Here is a 21,407-nt window from a genome sequence, read left to right as displayed (position 1 = left end):
CAAAAAAATATGTCAGATAGCAAACTTTACATTAGAAACAAAAGTTTGAGTGTCTAAAGTATCCTAGGCATTTTTTGGATATTGTCATGGTGTGATATATGGGAAAGATCAGACAATCATGGGTAAGGAAGATCCCCAGTCAGGGCCTGAAGGCTGAGTCAGCCCTGAGTACCCCAGTGTCCTGCAGGCCCAACTGACATGGAAGCCTGGACTCTGTGGATTAGCCAAGGTACTCTCTCCACTGGGACTGAGATGAGCTCTTCAGGGGGATTTCTTACCCTACCTATGTCCATCCTTCCCCACCCCTCTCCCTACAGAAAGCCGCTATCAGAAGGGAGCTAAAAACTGGGCCACAGGAGGTAGGGATAGGGATTTGAATGCCAGAGTCCCTGTATTCACTCACGACCATCCCCAGGGGTCGCCATAGCATTAGCCCCTGTTACCATGCCCACTGCACTCCCCCACTGACTAACATAATATACGCACTGTGCTAAGTATATATATATATACATACACACACACACACACACACCGTGTTTCCCCGAAAATAAGACCTAGCTGTACTATCGGCTCTAATGCGTCTTTTGGAGTAAAAGTTAATATAAGATCCAGTATTATATTATATTATGCTATATTATATTATATAGACCCAGTCTTATATTATAGTAAAATAGGACTGCATCTTATGTTAATTTTTGCTCCAGGAGACGCATTAGAGCCGATGGTCTGGCTAGATCTTATTTTCGGGGAAACATAAAATATAGACATGGAAATTACTGTTTTGCTGTTAAAATAATGTAAAGTCCTTCCTTTCATGTTTCAGTTTTTTTTTTAAAGAAAAGTTAAATATTCTTCAAAAAAAGAAAGGAAGATCCCCAAACTGAAAATTGTTCATTGGGGAGCATACAGAGCAATTTGTTTCATTTCAAAGGTCTGCAATTTGAGTTAGATAAGAAATTTTAACAGGCGTTCTTTTTGCCAGAGCAGGAAAAAAATGTGCTTACTTCTCCCTTTGAATTACCAGTGATTCATGGCACGTCCGTAAGTGCTGTGTGCAAAGGTCAGGGTACACGTCCTCCTTACATGTGTGAGGTTTTTCCCCACCTTTGAACTTTTAAAGAGAGTTTAATTACAGAGTGCCCCAAAGATCAATGTGTCTGGTTTCATCACTTTGCATTCTAATAATGAACTATATTTGGCTGTTGGCAATGGTTTTTAAAAGGGTTTTGTTGAAAGACAATGGAACAAGTGTAAGAAGGACCTAGACACATTATTTTCCCTTTGTTCTCTATGGACAAATCCCAGGAAATACAATGACAGAAAATGCTATCTTGTCTTTTCTGATCGAGGCTAGTATTAGTACTTAGCAGCCTGTTGAGTTGATATGTGGCCCCAATTCAGAAAGTAAACATGAGTATCTAAATGGGGGTTCTGTACAGAACTTTTTTTTTTTTTACAGCCTTTTTTTTAATCTGTCTTGGCAAATACTAACTTATATCCACAAAATTTGCATTTTGCCATCCATTTACTTATGGTTTCTTATCTCTTTCCTTTCTGATATTTTTAACTGACTTCTCCCGCTCCCATGATCCACTTGGTCTTGGATTTCAGAGGTATACAAGGCTCAACAACTTCACCAATGTTTCCCACAAAGCACAATTACATTCTATTGAAAAATGACAACCTGTTGTTAGCTAACTCCATTGAAGATAGAAAAATCATATATTTAATTAAAGTGCATTGAGAATTTTCTACTTGGATGTGCTGTTTAATGCTAAATGTTAACATGACAACCCTGAACTCATTCTCATCTACTTTTCAAACTGGTACAGTATTGCCCAATACTGTCAACAGCACTGCCATCTCCGCAGGACTTCAAGCTTAAAAGCATGGAGTGATTTTTGCCTCCTATTCTTGTCTGCTTTCCTCAGACTCCTGAAGAACTAAATTAAGCCACCCAAACTTCCATTTCCCCAATACATTTACTATTATCTGTTGATCCCATTTAGAAATGCCTGTTTCCAAAGTTTCCTAATCAAGACCTTTCATACTCATCTCTTTCTCTCCACTGGCAACACCCTAGTCCTCCTCTCCATTTTCTCCTCTCCACTTTATTGCAAGTCTTCTAGAGATGACCTTTCCAGCTAAATAAGCTCTCAGAGCATCCAGTTCATCTTTTTTTCCCTTAATATCAAGGTTCTCCCCAGCTCAAGACTCTATCCCCCACTTTCTATTGGAACACTCTTCCAACTGGCCTTCCTGCTTCTACTAATCTTGAAATCCTCCAGTCCGGTATTCACATGCATCCAGAGTGAGCCTTATGAAGCATAAATATGTTCATGGTTCTCTACCACTTAAGGCTTGACTCTGGTTTCCGAATCCCTACAGGATACATCCCAAATTCTTCAGCGTAGCATTCGAGGCCCACTGTGACCTGCCTCCTACTTCCTTTCCTGTCCTTTCTAAACTTGCACTCCCTGCCTTCCTGCCTCACTTTGTACCCTACACTCCAGACATGATTAGCTATTTGCTGAATGTCCATACATTCACACTTTTCCCTTTTTCAACTGAGCACCCTACCTAGAATGACAATCCCAAATCTGTTCACCTAACAAACCTAAACTCATCTTTCAAAGCCTTAAAAGTCCATCGATGTGGTAGAAACCATATATTGTCTCCCTTTGTCTCCATGCACCTTTTCTTCAATCTCTCCAGTTAGAAAGATTGGAAAACTAGAAACTATGCTTAGACACCTTAGCAGCCAAGACTCTGCATGTGGAAAATATTATCCTTTTTTTTTTTTCTGCTACCATCCGGGACATGGGATGTGAGTGTGCCTCATATTTTCCATGGTCTCCAGAGGTGCTAACTACCATGCTGTGTACCGGAGTATAAAGATTACTGGTTGTATGGATAACTGAGAAGTGATGTTATGAAAACCTCACCATTGTCTAATGTAGAGTAGATTGGAAGAGATGAAAACACACTAACCAGGGTTAATCTTGCACAAAAGCAAGAAAATAAACAAGAAGGGTGCTTTGAGAGATATTTCATTGTTATCAATTGAATGTTATTGGCATCTTTTAACATTATCACCTTAATAACATTTGCTTTCTGTTAATTGTAATATGCCAATATCAGTTCTTAATTATACTTCTTAGGAAATTGTATAACATTTTGCATAGTTGGTTGGTATAAGCATCTGTTTTTTATGTTTAAAAACTTTGTCTTGAGTTTAAATATGTTTGGGAAGAGTAATGAAATGTTGGTTCATACAACGTTATTGAAATGAAAGGGGGAGCATGTAGTTTGAAAGATTTGAGCGATTGTTTGTGACTAGTACACAAATGTCGTAAAGCTGAAATGTTCAGTCAGAAAAAGCTGAAGAGTCTCTTATCCCAAATCGACTCTTCTTAAAATCAGAATCAGTCATGAGATGAGCAGATGATGTTCTCATTTTACATTTCCCCTCCCTGTGATCCCCCCAGTATTTTTTTTTTTATCATGAAATAATGTTAGAATGAATCTTGAGGGAGGATGGAGTGCGGTGTCTAAGACGAGGAATTCCAGAAATATACTTTGAAGAGGAACTGGATTTCCTTTCTGACTAGAGAGTGTCTAAATAGAGTTGAAATGGGGAAGGCGAAAAGGCTTCTGGTCAATTATGTGCCGTGACTCTCACGCCGTCTAACAGGTCTTCATGTGTGCCTGTCATCCAGGCCAACCAGTCAGCACTGTCTAAGGCACTGGGGCTCATCCCCTTACTGTAGAAGGGCCCTGCTCAGATTATGACTGCTTCTGAAATGATCACACCCTTCCTTCTGGTAGAAATTAGATATTACAGCCTTTACTAATTACAGGCTAGTGGCTCCAGTGCCCTCCCAATAATAAATTGCTTTGAGACAGCAGCTGGAAATTGGGGTAGTAAAATAAATCCAGAAGAGGCTCATCAAGCTTTTCTTGGCCATTAAATGAAAATAAAATATCATATTTGTGAAGTTCTATGGAAGGAAAAATTGGAAAGATAACTCAAGTTGCTTAGTAAAGAGAACTTTGCAATCAAAACACCACCACATCAGCACCGCTGGTAAAACAAAAACGCAATCAGGAAAATTACTTGAAATGTTTATGTTCACTTCCAGTTTTCAAATTAAAATAGCGCATCATGTTCCTTTGGGTTGTCATTCAAATTCTTTCTTCCTCTCCTGATTCCTATAAATGTAGTAGCTGATAAATTCCTTCCTGTAGAAGTAGAATGGCTATCCCAAAACTGACATTTTTTTTCCTTTTTTTTCTTTTCTGAGAGTGTCATTGCCTGTATGACTCCCAGAAATCACAAACACATCCAGTTCAGGTCGTTTATTTAACAGATACTCATTTCTGATCTTAAAACTATGATGGAAAACCTCTGCTGAGTACTATTGAACTACCTTATTTTGCAAGTCATTTAACCCCAAATTAAATGAGTTTGAACATTTCTTAGAGGTCAACCAGGTCAACTAATTTCTCATCCCAACCAAAAACTTTCCATACAGCATCCTTGATGAACCCTGTTTCAGCTTGGGTTTTGGCACTGGGCTTTGTGAAGAACACCATAGCTGGTGTATGAATTCTTCCTTATATTTATCCCCAATGGCCACATCCCTGCCCTCCCTCACTTTCACCTGCCAATTCTCTTTTGGAATATACGGAATGTCTATTCCTTGAGCTGGCCCAGCACATCAACTAGTTGAATGTCAGCTGACAGGTTCTCACAGAACACAAGCCTCTACATTACCTCAAAGAGCAAATTCTGTTCTTGATTGCCTTTAGCTCTTCCTATCTTTCTCTCTCTGGCTGATCTTTTCTTCTTTCTTTTCTTCAGCTGGAGAAAACATGATTAACCCAAGAGGCCCAGGAAGGTAAGTGCTGGGGTTAGCACACAAAGCACCTTTACCTCTGGTTCTATGTAACAAACTACGCAAGTACAGGGGGACTACCTATTTTCCTTGCCTACACTCCCCGACCTCGCCACCCACATTCTTTTTAAATATTTATTTTCTTTTTCAATTATAGTTGACATACAATAGTTTCAGGTGTACAACATAGTGGTGAGACATTTAGAAAACTTATGAAGTGATCACTCTGGTAAATCTAGTACCCATCTGACACAATCCATAGTTATTACAATATTGTTGACTATGTTCCCTATGCTGTACTTCACATCCCTGTGACTATTTTTATAACTGCCAATTTGTACTTCTTAATCCCTTCCCCTTTTTCACCCGTCCCAAACCGCCTCCGATCTCACAACCATCAATTTGTTCTCAGTATCTATGAGTTTGTTTTCCTTTTGAGATCCAGATTCTTCACATTGTTTATGTGTGTGTAATTATTTCCCATCAAATTGTAAACCCAGCCTTGGGTTCCATTTTCCATTTGGGGAATGATAGGAATAACTGTCTTGGGAGGTTACATAAAACTCAACTTGGGAAGAGGAGCCCAGCTCATATGCCTCATTTGCTCCTAAGGTGAATCCAACGCCAGCAACAACTTATCTTGCCAGAAACCCGGCCAACTATGCAGGGTGAACTTGGAGCTCTGGTCGCCAGAGGGAGCGCGCGTTTGCACAGCCAGGTGTGTGGGCGTTGGCGTGGGCGTGGGTGTGGGGCTGTCCGGCGTGGGCGTGGGGCTATCCGGCCTGGCCTCGGTGTTTTTTAGGGCTGCACCGGTCGGTCGTGTTCCAGGACATGGGCGACAAGTATGCTACCCTGAGGCGGGCCCAGTTACATCTGGATTTCATCCACGCCAACTCGTGAGTGCTTCGGTAGAGTCTGAACGGGGGAGGGTCTCCACACAGTGAAGAGTTTGGTCAATCTTGTGAAATACCAGATTGGGAAAAAAACAAAAAAACTTAGTATCATGGGTTTATGGCAGTATTCTTTACTTAAAGTTCTTTAAAAAGAAAAGCAATGCAAAGTGATAAAGATATATATTCTGGGCCAGACTAAACTCTTTTGGTTTTGTTTTTCCCCCAATTAATACCAAGTGGTAGAAAGTTCCTACAATTAACATTCAACAAACTATTTAATTGTAGGTCAGCAGAGCCCTCATTTTAGCAAGGTTGCCTGTCTTTGGTGATATCTCTGCCCAATGCTGATACTTTAAAGATTAAAGTTGCTTCCAGAGAGTAATTTCTATTTATTGATTCCAACCTCTGTGGTCTTGAAAGTCTTTCCAAAAATGTAACCTCTCTGAGGATAGAATTCACACATTTTAGTTATTACTAGGGCATTCTTGCTTCTCTGTCAGGCCCAGGTGCCTTTGGCTACTCATTAGGTGTAATTTCAAATACTCAGATAGCAGAGGCAGATGACAGTGGTTTTCTATTCCATTGTCATTTCCAGCACAGGAAAGCATAGCAGTGAGCGCTATGTAATTCATAGTGGTGTGTTGCTTTTTGGGAATCGTTTAGCAATTTGGATTCACTAAAAGTACCAATTGATGTAAGGGATTCACCAGATTTGAAACCACAGAGTTGGAAGTGTAAAGAAAGCCAGGGACAGCCAGCCTTGCTGCATGGGACAAACTGTAATTCTTGCAGGAAGTAGAGTAAAACACACAGTGTTCAGCAGATACTTAGTTTTTATTTCTCTATCATGGACAATAGTTTCAAGCCCAAAAGGACTGAACAGAGGTGGAAGACAAATGAAGAAACAGGAATTTTGAATTGAGTTGAAGAAAAAGAATAAGCCAAGTGCAGGAAGGACTGTGCATTTTATCTCCAGAAAGTTCCTCAGCTTCAGTTCTGTAGCTCCTGCTATTGCTTCCCAACCTCCCCCAAACCACCTTGTTGTTCCCCCCGCCCCACCCCATTATAATTTGGTGGTCTTGTAACTAGTAACAAGAGTGACCGTGCATGAAGCAACAGAAACAAAATCAGACACAAATTGGCATCTGTGGGGACAGAGTCCCAGAGAGCAGTTTCCAGGCTCTTGGCCTCAGTGGAAAGGTGCTGGCTCGGGTAGTAGATGGCCATCAGCTGTGGCTAATTGACCATCAGCTGTAACCAGTTAGCCAATTAGCTGATTGAAGAGTCGGGAGTCGAGTCGAGTTGGTCGGTTGGCAGGCAGAAAAATGGACAGCAGTTTGCAGGTCGTGTGACTCCAGCCGCCAGTAAGACTATAGTGGTATGACTCCCCTACCTATGGCTCCGTAGGTGTTCCTTTTTGGCCTCACCAAATCCTGTGTTCTTATGTGGGGAGCGGGACTAGAGAACCTGCAGTCTACCCCGCACGACAAATGGCGGAGCGAGCAGGGTCTTTCACACGACAGCATCTTCTCAGCTCTCCTAGATAAATTTTTGTTTGAGACTTCCCTCAGTAAAAACAGGAGTGATTTTGGTTGTTTCCATATCTTGGCTATTGTGAATAGTGCTACCATAAACATAGGGGTGCATATTTTTTTTTGAATTAATATTCTGGATTTCTCTGGGTAGACACCTAAGAGTGGAATTGCTGAGTCATAAGGTAGTTCCATTTCCAGTTTTTTGAGATACCTCCATACTGATTCCATAGTGGCTGTACCAATCTGCAATCCCACCAGCAGTTCACGAGGGTTCCCGTTTTTCCACATCTTTCCAGCACTTGTTTGTTGATTTATTGATGATAGCCATTCTGACCAGAGTGAGGCTGTATCTCATTGTGGTTTTTATTTGCATTTCTCTAATGATTAGTGATGCTGAGCATTTTTTCATGTCTGTTTGCCATCTGTATCCTCTTTAGAGAAATTTCTCTTCACGTCCTCTGCCCATTTTATTTGTTTTTTTGGTGTTGAGTTGAATGAGTTTTTTTAATAAACTTTGGAAATTAACTCCTTATCACATGTATCATTGACAAATATCTTCTTCCATTGAAATGCCCATTGGTAGAAGACTGGATTAAGAAACTGGTACATTTATACAATGGAGTATTACGCAGCCATAAAGAAAAATGAAATCTTAGCATTTGCAATGATATGGATGGACCTAGAGAACATTATGTTAAGTGAAATAAGTCAGATGAGAAAGACAAATACCACATGATCTTATATGTGGAATATAAACAATAGAATAAATGAACAAACTAATCAGAAAGAGTCTCAGACATATAGAAGAAAAGCTGAGGGTTGCGAGATGGGGGGTGGGGTGGGACGAGGGAGAAGGTGAGGGGACTAGAAAGCACAAATTGGTAACCACAAGATTGCCATGGGGATACGAAAGACATTTTGGGGAATATAATCAATAATGTTGTAAAGATTTGGTAGGCTATCCGGCGGACACTTGTCTTACTAGGGAGACCACTTCATGAATGGTGTAGATGCCTGACCACTGAGCTGTACACCTGAAGCTGATGCTGAATAATACTGAATGTCAACTATAATTAAATATATATGTATAGTCACAGGATGTGGAGTACATCATAGGGAATAGAGTCAGTGGGACTGTAATAGCTTTGTACGATGTCAGAGGGATATTGTATTGGGGGAGGGGGTGACCACTCTGTGAAGGGTGTAAGTATCTAACTGTTACATTGTTTTGTACACCTGAAACTAAAAGAACAGAACAAAACAGGAGTGATGTTTTTATTTCTCCCTTGCTTCAGCCCCACATCGAATCCGTCATCAAGTTTTCTTCATGCTGTCTCTAACTAGTCTTCAAATCCATCCATTCCTCTCCATATCCATTGCCATCAACTTTAGTCCAAACCACTACCATCTCCCTTCTGGACTCTTCCACATAGTCTCTGAACTGGGTTTTCTGCTTCCCATTTTTGCTCCTCTGTGGTCCATTTTCCTGAAAGCTGCCAGTATGTGCTTTTTAAAAAGTAACCAGATATGTCACTCTTCTTAAAACATGACATTGGTTTCCAGTTGCATGTAGACCACGTCTGGGTCCTAACCGTGGAGTAGGAAGCACTGCATGACTCGGCCATCCTGCATTTTAGTGTGATCTCTTGTTTTACCATAGCCAGAGCAGACTGGTCTCCTTGGCTCTTTTCTGCTTCAAGTTCTGTTCACCTTCTGCTCTTGCTGGAAAGTTTTCACCCTGGCTTTTCAAGGGACGGAATTCTCCTCATCCTTCAGGGCTCTGTTTAAATACTTTCTATGAAGAGAGGGTCTCCCTGACCACCATGCCCTCTGCTCACCAGTTCCTCTTCCCCATTTCCCTTCCTTCATAGCACCTAGTCACACCTGTCATGTCTTCTCAGTGTGTTTGTTGACTTGTATATTTTCCATGTCCCCCACTAGCTTGAGCCCCAAAAGGATAAAGACTGTCCCTCCACACTGGCACATGACAGGCAAGCAGTAAAAATCTCTTCAATGAAAAATCTCTTGAGTGAAATAGTATAGAAACTTCTGTGGCATTTTTTTCCCCCAGTCAGAACGATTGCAGTGACTTTCTTAAATTGTTTATAGATTGAATTTTTGTATATTGAATCATGCATTTTAAATTCACTAGAAAGGATTGTATTTTAAAGTGCTGCTTTTGTAAAGCATATCACCTACACTTCTTTTTTGCTTTATTTTAGATTTTTACATACTAGATTTCTTTTGAGTGAAGGACACCTTTTTGCAACAATAGTATTTAATAGTTTATTTATTTTTTCATTACAAACTTGAAAGCTGACTTGGGTCAAAAGAGCCCTCATTAGCATGTGTTTAAAGTTTAAAATTCCAAAAAATGGATATATGCATATATTAAAAAAAAAAAAAAATCAGCTAACATGTTGCCCTGTGGCCTGAGGTATCTGGAGTCTCTGAGACATTGCAGATGATACTTCCTCCTCTACAAATGAGCAGATGTTTTTTAATAAATGAGTCACTCTTGCTTTTGCTACCTGTTTCCTAAGTCTAAAAATAAAACTGCATACTGACTCTTCCCTTAATGCTCTGATAAGGTTGCTGATTGAGATACCCACATCAGGAAATGAAAAGCAAGTGTGAGACTCTGAAAGCAGCCTCATTTCACCCATGAGCATTCAGCCTTCGAAATATAAATAGTAGTGGCCATTTAGTATGTTCTAGTACTTAGGACCCGGCATGAGGGCGTACAGGAGGTAATTTACAAGGTTTTTTAAGGAGCAGGCTTTTCAGAGGTGAAAACATTCCACAGAAAAATATAGATTCGTGGGGCAAACCGAGATTTCCTGCTAGTGTCAGTGCCTACAGAGGGAGTCTTAAGTAATGTCTTTTTTTTTTCTTTTTTTTTTTTTTTGTGTTAGGCGTACAAAACAATGTAATAGTTAGACATTTATACCCCTCACAAAGTGATAACCCCCTTCCTCCCCAATCTGCTACCCCTCTGACATCGTACATAGTTGTTACAATTCCACTGACTCTATTCTCTATGCTGTACTCTATATCCCATGACTATATATATATATATTAAATTATAGTTGACATTCAATATTACTCAGCTTCAGCTTCAGGTGTACAGTGCAGTGGTCAGGCATATACACAGTCCATGAAGTGGTCTCCCTAATGAGACAAGTTAGTGGGCCAGGATTTTGATCAAGATTTTTCAGAAATAATTTGGCCTTAAGTCATACAATTTTAAGGACAATTTTAAGGAAACAATTTTAAGGAAAACAATATTTGAATAACTTGAACAAATGCTTATAAAGCAATTTTAAAATGTTGACATTTGCTCTAAGTACAATAAGGTCATTGAAGTCTCCATTTCATTTGGGTAGACAGGATATTTTGGCAATTGAGTTCTTAGCCAAGGCTTTGTAATGGCATGCATCTACTTCAGAATCTTGACTGTGCTGAGAAAGTTGTTTCTAGAATAACTCTTTAATTGATTGTCTGTCTAAAACTGGAGAGCACTTGTCTGCAAGTGTCTTGAACCTTTTACACTGATCACAGAGTTAGTTTAACTTTTGGTTTTCCCTCTATTTCTTCCATCAGCACCACTCACAGTTTCCTTTTTGGAGCACTGGCCGAATTGCTGGACAATGCAAGGTAAGCTTTATCTGTGGACAAAAGTTACTGTGGCAACCTCATGATATAAATCAAGTCTAGTTACTTACATTTAAAGGTGAAAAGATAATGTCATTATTTTCCCCACCTGAACTATTGTGCAACTTGATTTCCTATAAAAGCAAGATATGGAAAAAAGAACAAGTGAAAGGAGGAATTATTCATCTTTATTAATTTGTATATATGGTCAAACTTGAAGTACAGGTAAATTGAATGTCTGTTTCTGTCTTAATCACATGACAGCAGATATTCATTTGGATATTTTTGAGTTATATATCAATGTACAGTATATCCTGAGAATTTAGATTTGGGTCAGCACATTTATTGAAGTCTGCATCAAAACGAATTGCATAGTTAGGGAGAAAATAGCTAACTATTGTTGATCATCTACTATGTATAAGACCCTGTTCTAAGCACCTTATATACGGTATTAACTCATTCATCTTTCCAACAACACTTAGAGGTGGGAATCCTTATCCCAATTCTACATATGTGGACGTTGACGTGCAGAAAGATTAGATGACTTATTCAAGTTCGTACAATTGATATTTGGCAGAGTTAGAATTCAAATTGAGGCTGTCTGACTACAGATCTCTTTACCCTATTTTACAGCCCCTGACAAAGGCACTGATGTTTAAAGAAACTTCTTCAACAATTTAAGGCCCATTTCATAAGTGTATTTGTGGGGGCTTGTGAGGGAGTCAGTTTTCAGCTGACTGAATACAACATTTGACTTGTTTTGTATTTATATTTCCCTATAACAGAAGATTTTTACATGTGTTTTCTGCGTAAGGCAAAGTCCACTCAGGAAGTAGTAGGCAGTTGTTAGATCAGGTATCTCAATAGAGAGAACTAAATACCCTGCCACAGGTTGATGAATGTATTGCAGCTGTTTGCATTTGTTCCCCATTTTGGCCTTAGAAGAGAGATGACTGAGTGTGATCGCAGGTATAGTCACTTAACCAGCCATCCAGAACTTTCTGCACAGCACTAAGCCCAGCACTAAGTAAAAAGTCAGTGGCTCCTCCTCATATGAAATTCTCTCTCCGTAGAACTAATTGAATCACAGTTATCATAGAAAGGGAGGGAAGAGGAGGAAAAGAATGAAGTTGGTTGGTCAGGAAAGCTCTGAACTCAGAAGGAGTTAACAGTGATGGCGCCAAGACACATGAACGTTCCCAGTCTCTGTATAGTTCAGGGTTGCTTCTGTTTGCTTTTGCTCAAAGCTCTGCAGCGAAGCTCCGTTTGTGTCTGTTCGTCCTTCCTCCTGCTGAATGTCCATTTCAGCAACTTGACATTTGTAACTCGGAAAGAACAAATCTCAACTTGGACATCTCTAACTCTGTAAGAACACATTTGTCTGTTTTGTCAACTGTCTTTTCTCCTCTGAAGTTGTTTCACTCATTCTCTCAACACAGGAGCACAGGTAAAATCAGAATATAGAAGAAATAGAACGAAGGGAACAATTCGTGTAGTAGAGGGTGATTGACAAAGATTGACCAGACTCAGGGGATTGAGAGGAATGTGATCAATAAAGCAATTCTTAGAGCAACATTTCTAAACTGGCAGCCCCCTGACCAAATCTAGCCTGTCTCCTGTTTGTTCGATTCGTAGTGAAAGTTCACGCAGTGTTTGTAAGGAAAAGGAAGCGAAGAAGGAAGTATTTCTAAAGTTTAAGTAACAGGAGGTGCCATATTAAAAAAATCTGGATCCCCTGCATTTGTTTATTTGTTTTAAAGATTAGAAGTAGAAACCTTGAGGCCACATTCCTCAGGGAGATCAGGTGCATAGCAGGTGTTCTCTTAGAACCAGCCTATGCCTTCAGCTTGTGCCATTTTTTTTTCTTTAGCTTTGCCATTTACAATAACCCCACAGTCAGCCTGCACCCCTCAGTTCCTCTGACTTCCGTGGACACTTGGGTTTGCCACTATTGCTTAGATGGTAGGATTTGACATCAAATGGAACTGTTTAACAGACTTACTCCAGATGTTCAGTTGTTGTCATTTGGAAGGTCTTCATATTGTCCTCGTGTTATTCTAAAATATCAGTGTATTCAAGATTTTGATGATTCCCAAAGTTGTCAAAATTAGAACTGGAAGATATTAGAAGACTGTTGTAAGAGAAGAGGAAAATATGTGACAGTACAGGAAGGCGTGGTTAGGGGCCTCTTCCTGATACAACAGCTGTTCAGGGAGAAAGTACTTGGGCTAAATTACAAAGTTTATTGTAAAATGTTTTGTACTGTAAAAGTGAATTATTCTATGCCTTATCCATTGGAATTTCTGTATGAAGAAACCATTTGAAAACGTTCGTTACAGTACTTTGGCACTTATTGAACACCTATTATTCACGTGGTACTTTGTACAATGCATAATTATTAATATATAATGGAAATAATGATATTTATATTTCATGGGATTGTGGCAAGGATTAGAAGAGAATCCTTCTAATATCCAGCATAAAAATAGTTCAAAAATACTTCCTTCAGTGCGTACCTGACACATAGAAAATACTCAAGAAACAGTAGTGGTAACACCCTAATTTGTTTATCAGAGGAGCTGAGAAACAGCAGTTGGTTAGAGGAAGGAGCCAAGAGACTAACTCTGAAACTGGGTATGTAAAACAAGTACAGTGTACATACTTCGATTTCTTTGGGGTATTTTTGTGTTGAGACTGATGGACATTTTGGGAGACTCATATTTCCCCATTAGACTCGGACTGGACTGGTTGTTTTTATTATTCTGAGCTTCCTTTTAGACTCTGCATTTCCTTAACATGACCTCTTCCACATGTAAGACCTTATCCCTTATTGTCTTTCTCCTTTCTCTCATGTTCTTGAGACTGAAGCCAGAATCTTCTGCCTGTTTCTCTTTTCCTTTTTAAAATTTTACATTAAAAATGCACAAATAATGTCTGTGAATTATAGAAAATTGAGAAAATTTAAAAAAAGAAAAAGAAAAAAGAAAAACTAAACCGGTAATTTTATCACATGTTGTGTGGGTGCCAGCATACTTCTCCATAAAAGGCCAGATGGGAAATATTTTCACCTTTGCTGGCAATGTGTTCTCTGTTGAAACTATTTAACTCTGCCATTGTAAGTGTGAAGGCAACCATAGGCGATATGTAAATGAATGGGCGTGATTGTTTTTCAATGAAAGTTAATTTACAAAAACAGTTTGTGGGCCAGATTTGGCCAACCTCAGAGATAGAGAAAACCACTGTTAACATTTTGATTTCTTTTATTACAGGTAAGCACATGTATGCTATATATGTTCTTAAAAATATGAGCATACAGTACATATTATTTAGTAATTTGTCTTTTCACCTTTTTTAAAACTAAAATATATCATGAAACACTTTCTCTGACTTCTGGATTATTCTCCAAATGGTTTTAAAAATACATTCATATCTATTTTGTTGAGCTTTTTGTGAAACTACCACTAAATTCCATCTTCTTTTAAATATCTGAATGTTAGGCTTTGCAACATTTTCAAATTATGAGTGCTTGATCATAGATCTTAGTATGTAACGCAGAGTGAAACATTTTAGTAATGAAGTTGTTTTTGAAGCAATTTAAGTTGATTTCTCTATTGTTTGTTACCTGACAATAGGTTATGCTTCACCTAAGCAATTCAGATTAATACATTTTTTTAAAAACATAATTTCACGTTGAAGTCATATTTTTATATTGTTTCCAGAGATGCAGGGGCTGCAAGACTTGATGTGTTTTCAGGTGAGCAGATTTGCTTTCTTCTTTTTCTTTTTCTAAGGGAAAAGCCTGTAGTTATTTTGCTTTTATTTCATGAAATCACACCATATTGTATAGATCTTTAATGTAATCAAAGTGCTTTGTGAATACAGTGACCCTGTGGGAAGCCAGGTGGAGAAAAGTACACTGCAAGAGTGAAATTGTTCACTTGTCAGAGGACTCATTTACAAAATTAGATCTTTCAGGGTTTTGTGAAAGCATTAGAGTGATTTGGAACTGTCAATTTGTCTGCCATGAGAAAACAGTTTTATTTTAAAAAGCATATTAACTTTTAATGGCTTTTCATAATTAAGTGTACATCATTCTCAACTTATCACAGTTTTAAAATGCGTAAGTGAATGCGCGGTGTGAATGTTTGAGTGCTATAAAATTCAAACCAAATACGTTTTCTTCATTAACTTCAGTTTTAGTCACCATTTATTGCACTCATTAGTTCATTTCACTAGAATATGATGCAAATGAAGTTAAATTCTGTGATCCAGCCCTGTAGTTAACACCACCTAGAGAGAGGCCTGTGGTGGTAAAACTGATCGCCATCCCAGTTCTGTCAGATCTCTTATAAATTTTGGCTGTTGGTCACAGGCGAGAGAAGAGGGTCCACAATATAAATCCGTAACTGTATTTAAAAAGCAACTCAGTTCAATTTAGTTTTCTAAGTGTTTATGATCCTCTGCCAGGTGGGTGTTTATGGTTCATGAGGGAGGAATATATGGACATTTTGAGAGACCTGAGGGAACATAATACATGACATTCTTCTTCCCTTTCTCTTCTCCAAGTTCTGAAAAGGGAGAACTAAAACAAGAGAGTCAGTCTTTCCTACTGGTAAGTGCTGGGTTGGAGTCTGGAGCTTAGTGTGAAGGGCTAGCAGACTTGGTGGTCACACCTCAGGACCAGCCACTTGTCCCCCAGAGGAGTCAGGCTTCCCCGTGGAACTGCAGTGCCCTGGGGAAAGCGAAGTAGACCTCATGCTCTGCAGGCAGCTCACTCCCAAGAGGAACCATGAGAGATCTGAACGGAGCCTCCCTAAATTGCCAGGCAGATGAGTGAGCTCATGGCTACAGGGGAAAGTGATCAAAGGACAGGGAAGGGTCTCTGTATATGTCTACTAATTGAACTCCATCCCACATAGAAGGAAACAGCAATAGTGGAGAATCTTCCCTTACATATCCAACTATATAGAGTCAAATAGAATAAGTGTCTCTTGCTCTGGAGAAACTCAAAGTGTGGTGGGAACACCGAGAAAGTATGCCTCATCTTAAAGAGCTAGGACTTCAAATATGGATGTGATTTTTGTCAAGTAGTATAGGAAGAAAGGAATATTCCTCTCTGAGGAATTACTGTGAGAAAAAGAACAGAGGTAGACTAATTCAGAGATTCATTCATTTATTCAATAATAATTTATTGAGGGCCTATTTTGAATGAACCATGTAATTATTCTAGGGGCCGGGGATAGAGCATTCCAAAATATTTGATTAAGTCTGTGTGCTCATGGAACATGCATTCTAATGGTGAGCGACAGGCAGTAAAGAAATGAACAAATACGTAATATACCAGGCAATGATAAGTGTGGAAAGGAAAAAAATAAAGCGGGATGAGAGAACACAGTGATGGGCAAGATGTACCATTTTCACAGGGCGATAAGGGAAATCACCTAAATAGGTGATGTACCAGCAAAGACCTGAATGATGTGAGTGATCCATGCAGATGCTCGAGGGGAAAAGCATTCAGGGAACAATAACTGAGCTAGTTTGATTGGAGCCGAGTGTTGGAGCCAAATGGACAAGCACTTTGAATACCACACTAAGGTTTTTTTTTTTTCCCCTGTCGACAGTGGACTATTGAAGAACTTTGAGCAATGTCATTTGGCAAATTAGAAATGTGCTCTTTTCCTTTTTTAAAGATACTCCCGCAGTAACATAAATGACGGTCTGTAGAAATGTGAAAGGAGATAGCGGGAAGGTGGAGCTATGGAAAGGACCTAAGTAAGATTTTATGAGAATTTCAAGGAGGGCAGAGGTCCTAGAAATGGAAAAGGGAGGACAGATTTAAGCTGCATTTCATTCAGAGCACACATATTATGATGAAGGGTTGAGAGGAATTATCTGGAATCACAACGTCAACAAATGTAATCAGAATTCACACATTATGTTCTTTTGTGTCTGTGGCGGGACACCAGCAGGACGTGACTGGTATTTACCTCGCCTGCTCTAGTACTTGTCATTGTCGTAATAAATGAAAAAGAATCGTCGCAATTTGGTTTCAAAATGGCACTTCTTTCTTTAGTTTTACGTGTTTTGTGAAAAACTGAACTTATGATTTTTGGTTTTGTATTATCTATTCATGTTATAATTTTTAAAATTTTTATTGCAGCAAACAGTAATACGGATGTAAACCAAGCAAATTGATTTTTCCTTAAAAATTAAATAAATAAATAAATAAATAAATAAATAAACAAACCAGGGCCAGAGCTTATGCGCCAACATATAGAATTTGTATGGGCATGCATAGTTTATTTAAGCATTGGGCTAGTTTTCAAATCATTTAGTGAGTCTCCTGAATTACTCCCCAGTCTTTAAGTTTTCTTTAAGGAATTTGAGGGATGTAAAATTCAAACTAAATATATATTTAGCCAAGGGTGTTTTATCTGTGTATTAGTTATTTTATTATTTATTATTATTTTATCTGTGTATATCTGTTTATCTGTGTATTAGTTTTAGTAAACACGGGTGTGCGTTAAAACATGTGTTCTGAGTGCTCACCAAGTGGTGAGCACTGGGTAAGTGCTGAGTACACACTGTGCCAGCTTTTTACTTTTTTTTTTTTTTTTTTGGCAAAAGGAATTATTTCTTTTATTTTTCTGAGGTTTCATTGTTAGTACATGGGAATGCAACGGACTTTTGTACATTGATTTTTGTAGCCGGCAACTTTACTGTATTCATTTATTGTTTTTAATAGCATTGTGGTGGAGTCTTTAGGGTTTTCTATATATAGCATCATGTCATCTGCAAAAAGTGACAATTTAACTTGTTCTTTCCTTATTTGGATTATAAGCCTTTTATTTCTTTCTCTTGCCTGATTGCTCTCTCTAGGACTTCCAATACTGTGTTGACAAGCAGAGGTGAAAGGGGGCAGCCCTGTGGTGTCCCTCAACATAGAGGAAAGGGCTTCAGTTTTCCCCTCTCTTAAAATGTTTTTTTTGGCACCCTGTGTGTGTGTGTGTACATGTGTGTTTATATTTTTATATATACACTCTCATAATTGTGAGGGCTAGCAAGTCTGAAATCTGTAGGGCAGCTGGCAGGCTGGCAATCCAGATGTTGCTGTCCTGGGTTCTAAACCTTCAGGACAGACCAGCAGCCTGGAAACTAAATTAGTGTTTCTGTGCTGCAGTCTTGAGGCAGAAAATTGCTGCTTCTTTGGGACATCTCAGTCATTGCTTTTAAGGCCTTCAGTTGATTGGATGAGGCCCACCCACATTATGGAGGGTCATCTGCTTTAATGAAAGTCAGCTGATTGCGAATGTTCATTATATCTACAAATACTGTCATAGCAACATCTAAGCTGGTGTTTGGCCAAAAAACTGGGTACCATAACTTAGCCAGGTTGACACATAAAATTAACCATCACAGAGAGGGAGGGGGGCCGGGTTATAACAGGTAAGCAAGATTTGTTAACTGGTTTGGATTTCATCCCGTGGGTCATGAGAAGCCATGCAAGGGTTATAAGCAGGAGAGTAGTGAAATGCACAACTGGCTGCAGACTGGCTGTACTCTGATTTTAGTGGGAGCAAGGGGTTAGGGTGCTGTTGCTGTAATCCAGAAGGGAGAGATGATGGTTTTCTGAACTGAAACAGTATAGTGGGGATGGAGAAAGTGGTCAAATCCGAGACATAAAGGATGGGGAATTAAAAGTCTGTATATGGGTGAGGATATCGAGAACTTGCTCATCCTGAGGTTTTCACTGTATATGTCTCTTGGGCATTTTGGGTCTTTCTCACCTATTCACTAAAGAAGTGCCCTTCGTTGTGCAAGCTCGTTTCATGAGAACGATATACCAAGAGCTGCAAAATCAGAGGGAGGAGTGAACAAAGCAAATACTTAAAGGGCAGGGGTTAGAGGAATATTCTGACACAGAAGGTGAAGTAAATAGACCAGACGGCCAGATATAGAGAAAAACTGGGAAAATAAGATGGTAGGGATGATACAGAGGGTTTATGGACAGGAAGTGAATTAGAGAGAGGAGGAGGATTTAGAAGTGAGCAACTGACCGTAAAATTATGAACCCAGAAAGCTTAGGTGTGTTTCTTAGATATTCATGGATTATCTTGAACATTACTGCATTTTTAAAATGTGAATTAGAGGGAATGTTGCACACATATGTTGACTTAACAAATGTGCCAGAAATGAATCGATAAGGACAGCCTTAGCAAATCAGTGGCTGCCTGGGATGGGCTGAGGAGGATAGGGCATAGAAAGGATAGAAGGGAGAGATAACAAAGGGACACAAAGAAACATCTGGGATGATGGGTATGTTCACTGCTTTGATTGTGGTGATACTTTAATGTGTATGAACATATGTCAAAATATACCGAATTGTACACTTGAAGCGTGTACAGTTTGTGTGTGTGTGTAAGCTATTTCTCAATAAAACTGTTATCAAAAAAAAAAGTGCTAGAACTCATATATCCCAATGCCAAAATTACTTTCAGGGCCAGATTATAAACCTTGCAGTAAAATTAATCTCATTAGTTTTAGTTACACCGTTAATTTTTTTTAAACAAACGATTATATTATATAACTTAATATCTCTTAATCATCAAAATTGATTCTAAATAACTTAGCCGTTTTCAGAAATCAAATGCATCTTCAAGTGGCAAATATTTGCTGCCACTAAGAATGATGCTCAAATGGCTCTTATGGGAATTAAGTACTTAGAAGGGAGCCTGATGAATTTAATAAGAATGGCCTAGATTGACTTTAGAATTAATGCTTTGGTGGAAGAGAATAAAGGTTGATCAGTTGGATAGAAGGATGCTGGGGTCACATCACGGTCTACCTTTATTTCCTCTCCCAGGGAGGAAATACCTGAAGTTTAAAGGACCAGTCAAGTTCCAGAGCAGGGCATGTCATGCTGAATACATAATTTATTAATGTGTAGATATTTTATGTTAATTCAAAGCCTTTTTGTTGCTTGATTGTTTTCCCCCTGCAGTTTCTTGTGAAAATGTAGTCAAACCGCCTTTCTGAGCTCTATCATTGTGCCATAACACTGTCACTCAGTGGCTGCATTTGAAGACGAATAATTATATGAGCAGCATGACTTTTTGACGAACAAATTAAGCCCAATATTTATTAATAATAACTGTTTTCTTTTACAGTGGCTAATGAAAAACTGCAGGGTGGGTTCATGTTGTGCTTTCTGGATGATGGATGCGGTATGAGCCCTGGTAAGTTAATTGTTTAGATACCTAACTGGCTGTTAGAGGAACCAGTCTGAAAACTCATAAAATAAATAAAAATAAATTGAGCTATCTATGCAAAAACAGGTATGAAGCTATTAGGGAAAATAAACTCCAGACTTAACACACTGTTGAACTTTTTAGATTTAAATATTTCAGCTGTCAGAGTAAATTCATTGTAACCATCTAAACCAAGACAAAAAGGGAATGTAAATAAATATTGCCAGAAAAATGAAAGATAGAAGGCACTCAATTATTTATAAGAAACAGCATCTGGAAATGAATGGAATGCAAATAGTAACTGGTTGGACTCTGAGCTTGTTTTTAGACCATCTTTCAGATGTTGCTTGCAAGAGCTCTGAGGCAGTCAGTTTTCAATGCCTGTAGGCTATTTTTTAATTTTCTGTTTAACCTTGGGGTAAAGGTCACCTCTCTTTGTTTTTAGCAGTTTGTGATTTTTCTCTGCATGTTCAAAGGTTTAGTTGCATCAGTTGAATGTACCTATCACAATGAATATATCTACAAAACTTTGCATGACTTACCTTTTTATCTCCAAGGCTCACATAAAGCCAGCACATCGTAGGTGTGCAACACCTGTTTGCTGTGAAATTGAAATGTTTATTTCCTCTGATGAGGGCTTTGAGTTATTTGGGATAGCTTATCCCTGAATTCTTATAACACTTGTCTATGTCCCACAAGCCAAAGTTTTGACCACTGACTGTGTTTAAATGGTGAGTGAGTTCAACTAACAATGGAACTATTCTAGTCAGCCCCACACCAAAGGAAAGACTGCTCATTGGTGCTGATAGAAAGTAAGAATACAAAGTAAAACAGTTATCTTTTTCTGAGTGTCTGAAGTTCCCCCTTGATCTGAGTCATCAAAGAATATTTATTAGCAAGTTTAGAAATGCTCAAATATACTACTCTGTTCTTGCTCTGTTTTTGGATAATTTTGATTTTTCCAGGTCATTTTGATTAAAAGTAGTGTTGGTTCTTAGTGTTTAAATGAGAGAAAGCAGAGTTCGTGAGAAAACCACTCTGAGAAAGCAGTTTCATTTTTTCACTTTTAGGTTCAATGTTAAGTTCATTTCCCTGAATTCTTAAAATAAATTACAGAATATATGATGTATTCCAAGGCAATTCTTTAAAAAAGGAAGCAATTCCTTTCATATATGTCCA

The 21,407-nt window shown here is 38.7% G+C and overlaps 1 protein-coding gene across 1 annotated transcript in view; it reads left to right on the top strand.

The window, feature by feature from the left end:
• The first annotated feature begins 10,059 nt into the window (after positions 1-10,059).
• MORC1 (MORC family CW-type zinc finger 1) overlaps positions 10,060-21,407 on the top strand; it is a 148,995-nt gene continuing 137,647 nt past the window's right edge. The window contains 4 exon segments of the mRNA XM_033124165.1: positions 10,060-10,076; positions 10,930-10,983; positions 14,700-14,734; positions 20,148-20,216. Coding sequence (XP_032980056.1) covers positions 10,060-10,076; positions 10,930-10,983; positions 14,700-14,734; positions 20,148-20,216 — 175 coding nt within the window.

This window comes from Rhinolophus ferrumequinum, chromosome 2 (genome assembly GCF_004115265.2).
Source record: "Rhinolophus ferrumequinum isolate MPI-CBG mRhiFer1 chromosome 2, mRhiFer1_v1.p, whole genome shotgun sequence".
Classification (NCBI taxonomy): Eukaryota; Metazoa; Chordata; class Mammalia; order Chiroptera; family Rhinolophidae; genus Rhinolophus; species Rhinolophus ferrumequinum.
Note: the sequence above shows the minus strand (reverse complement) of the source record. Positions and strands in the feature narration are given on the sequence as shown.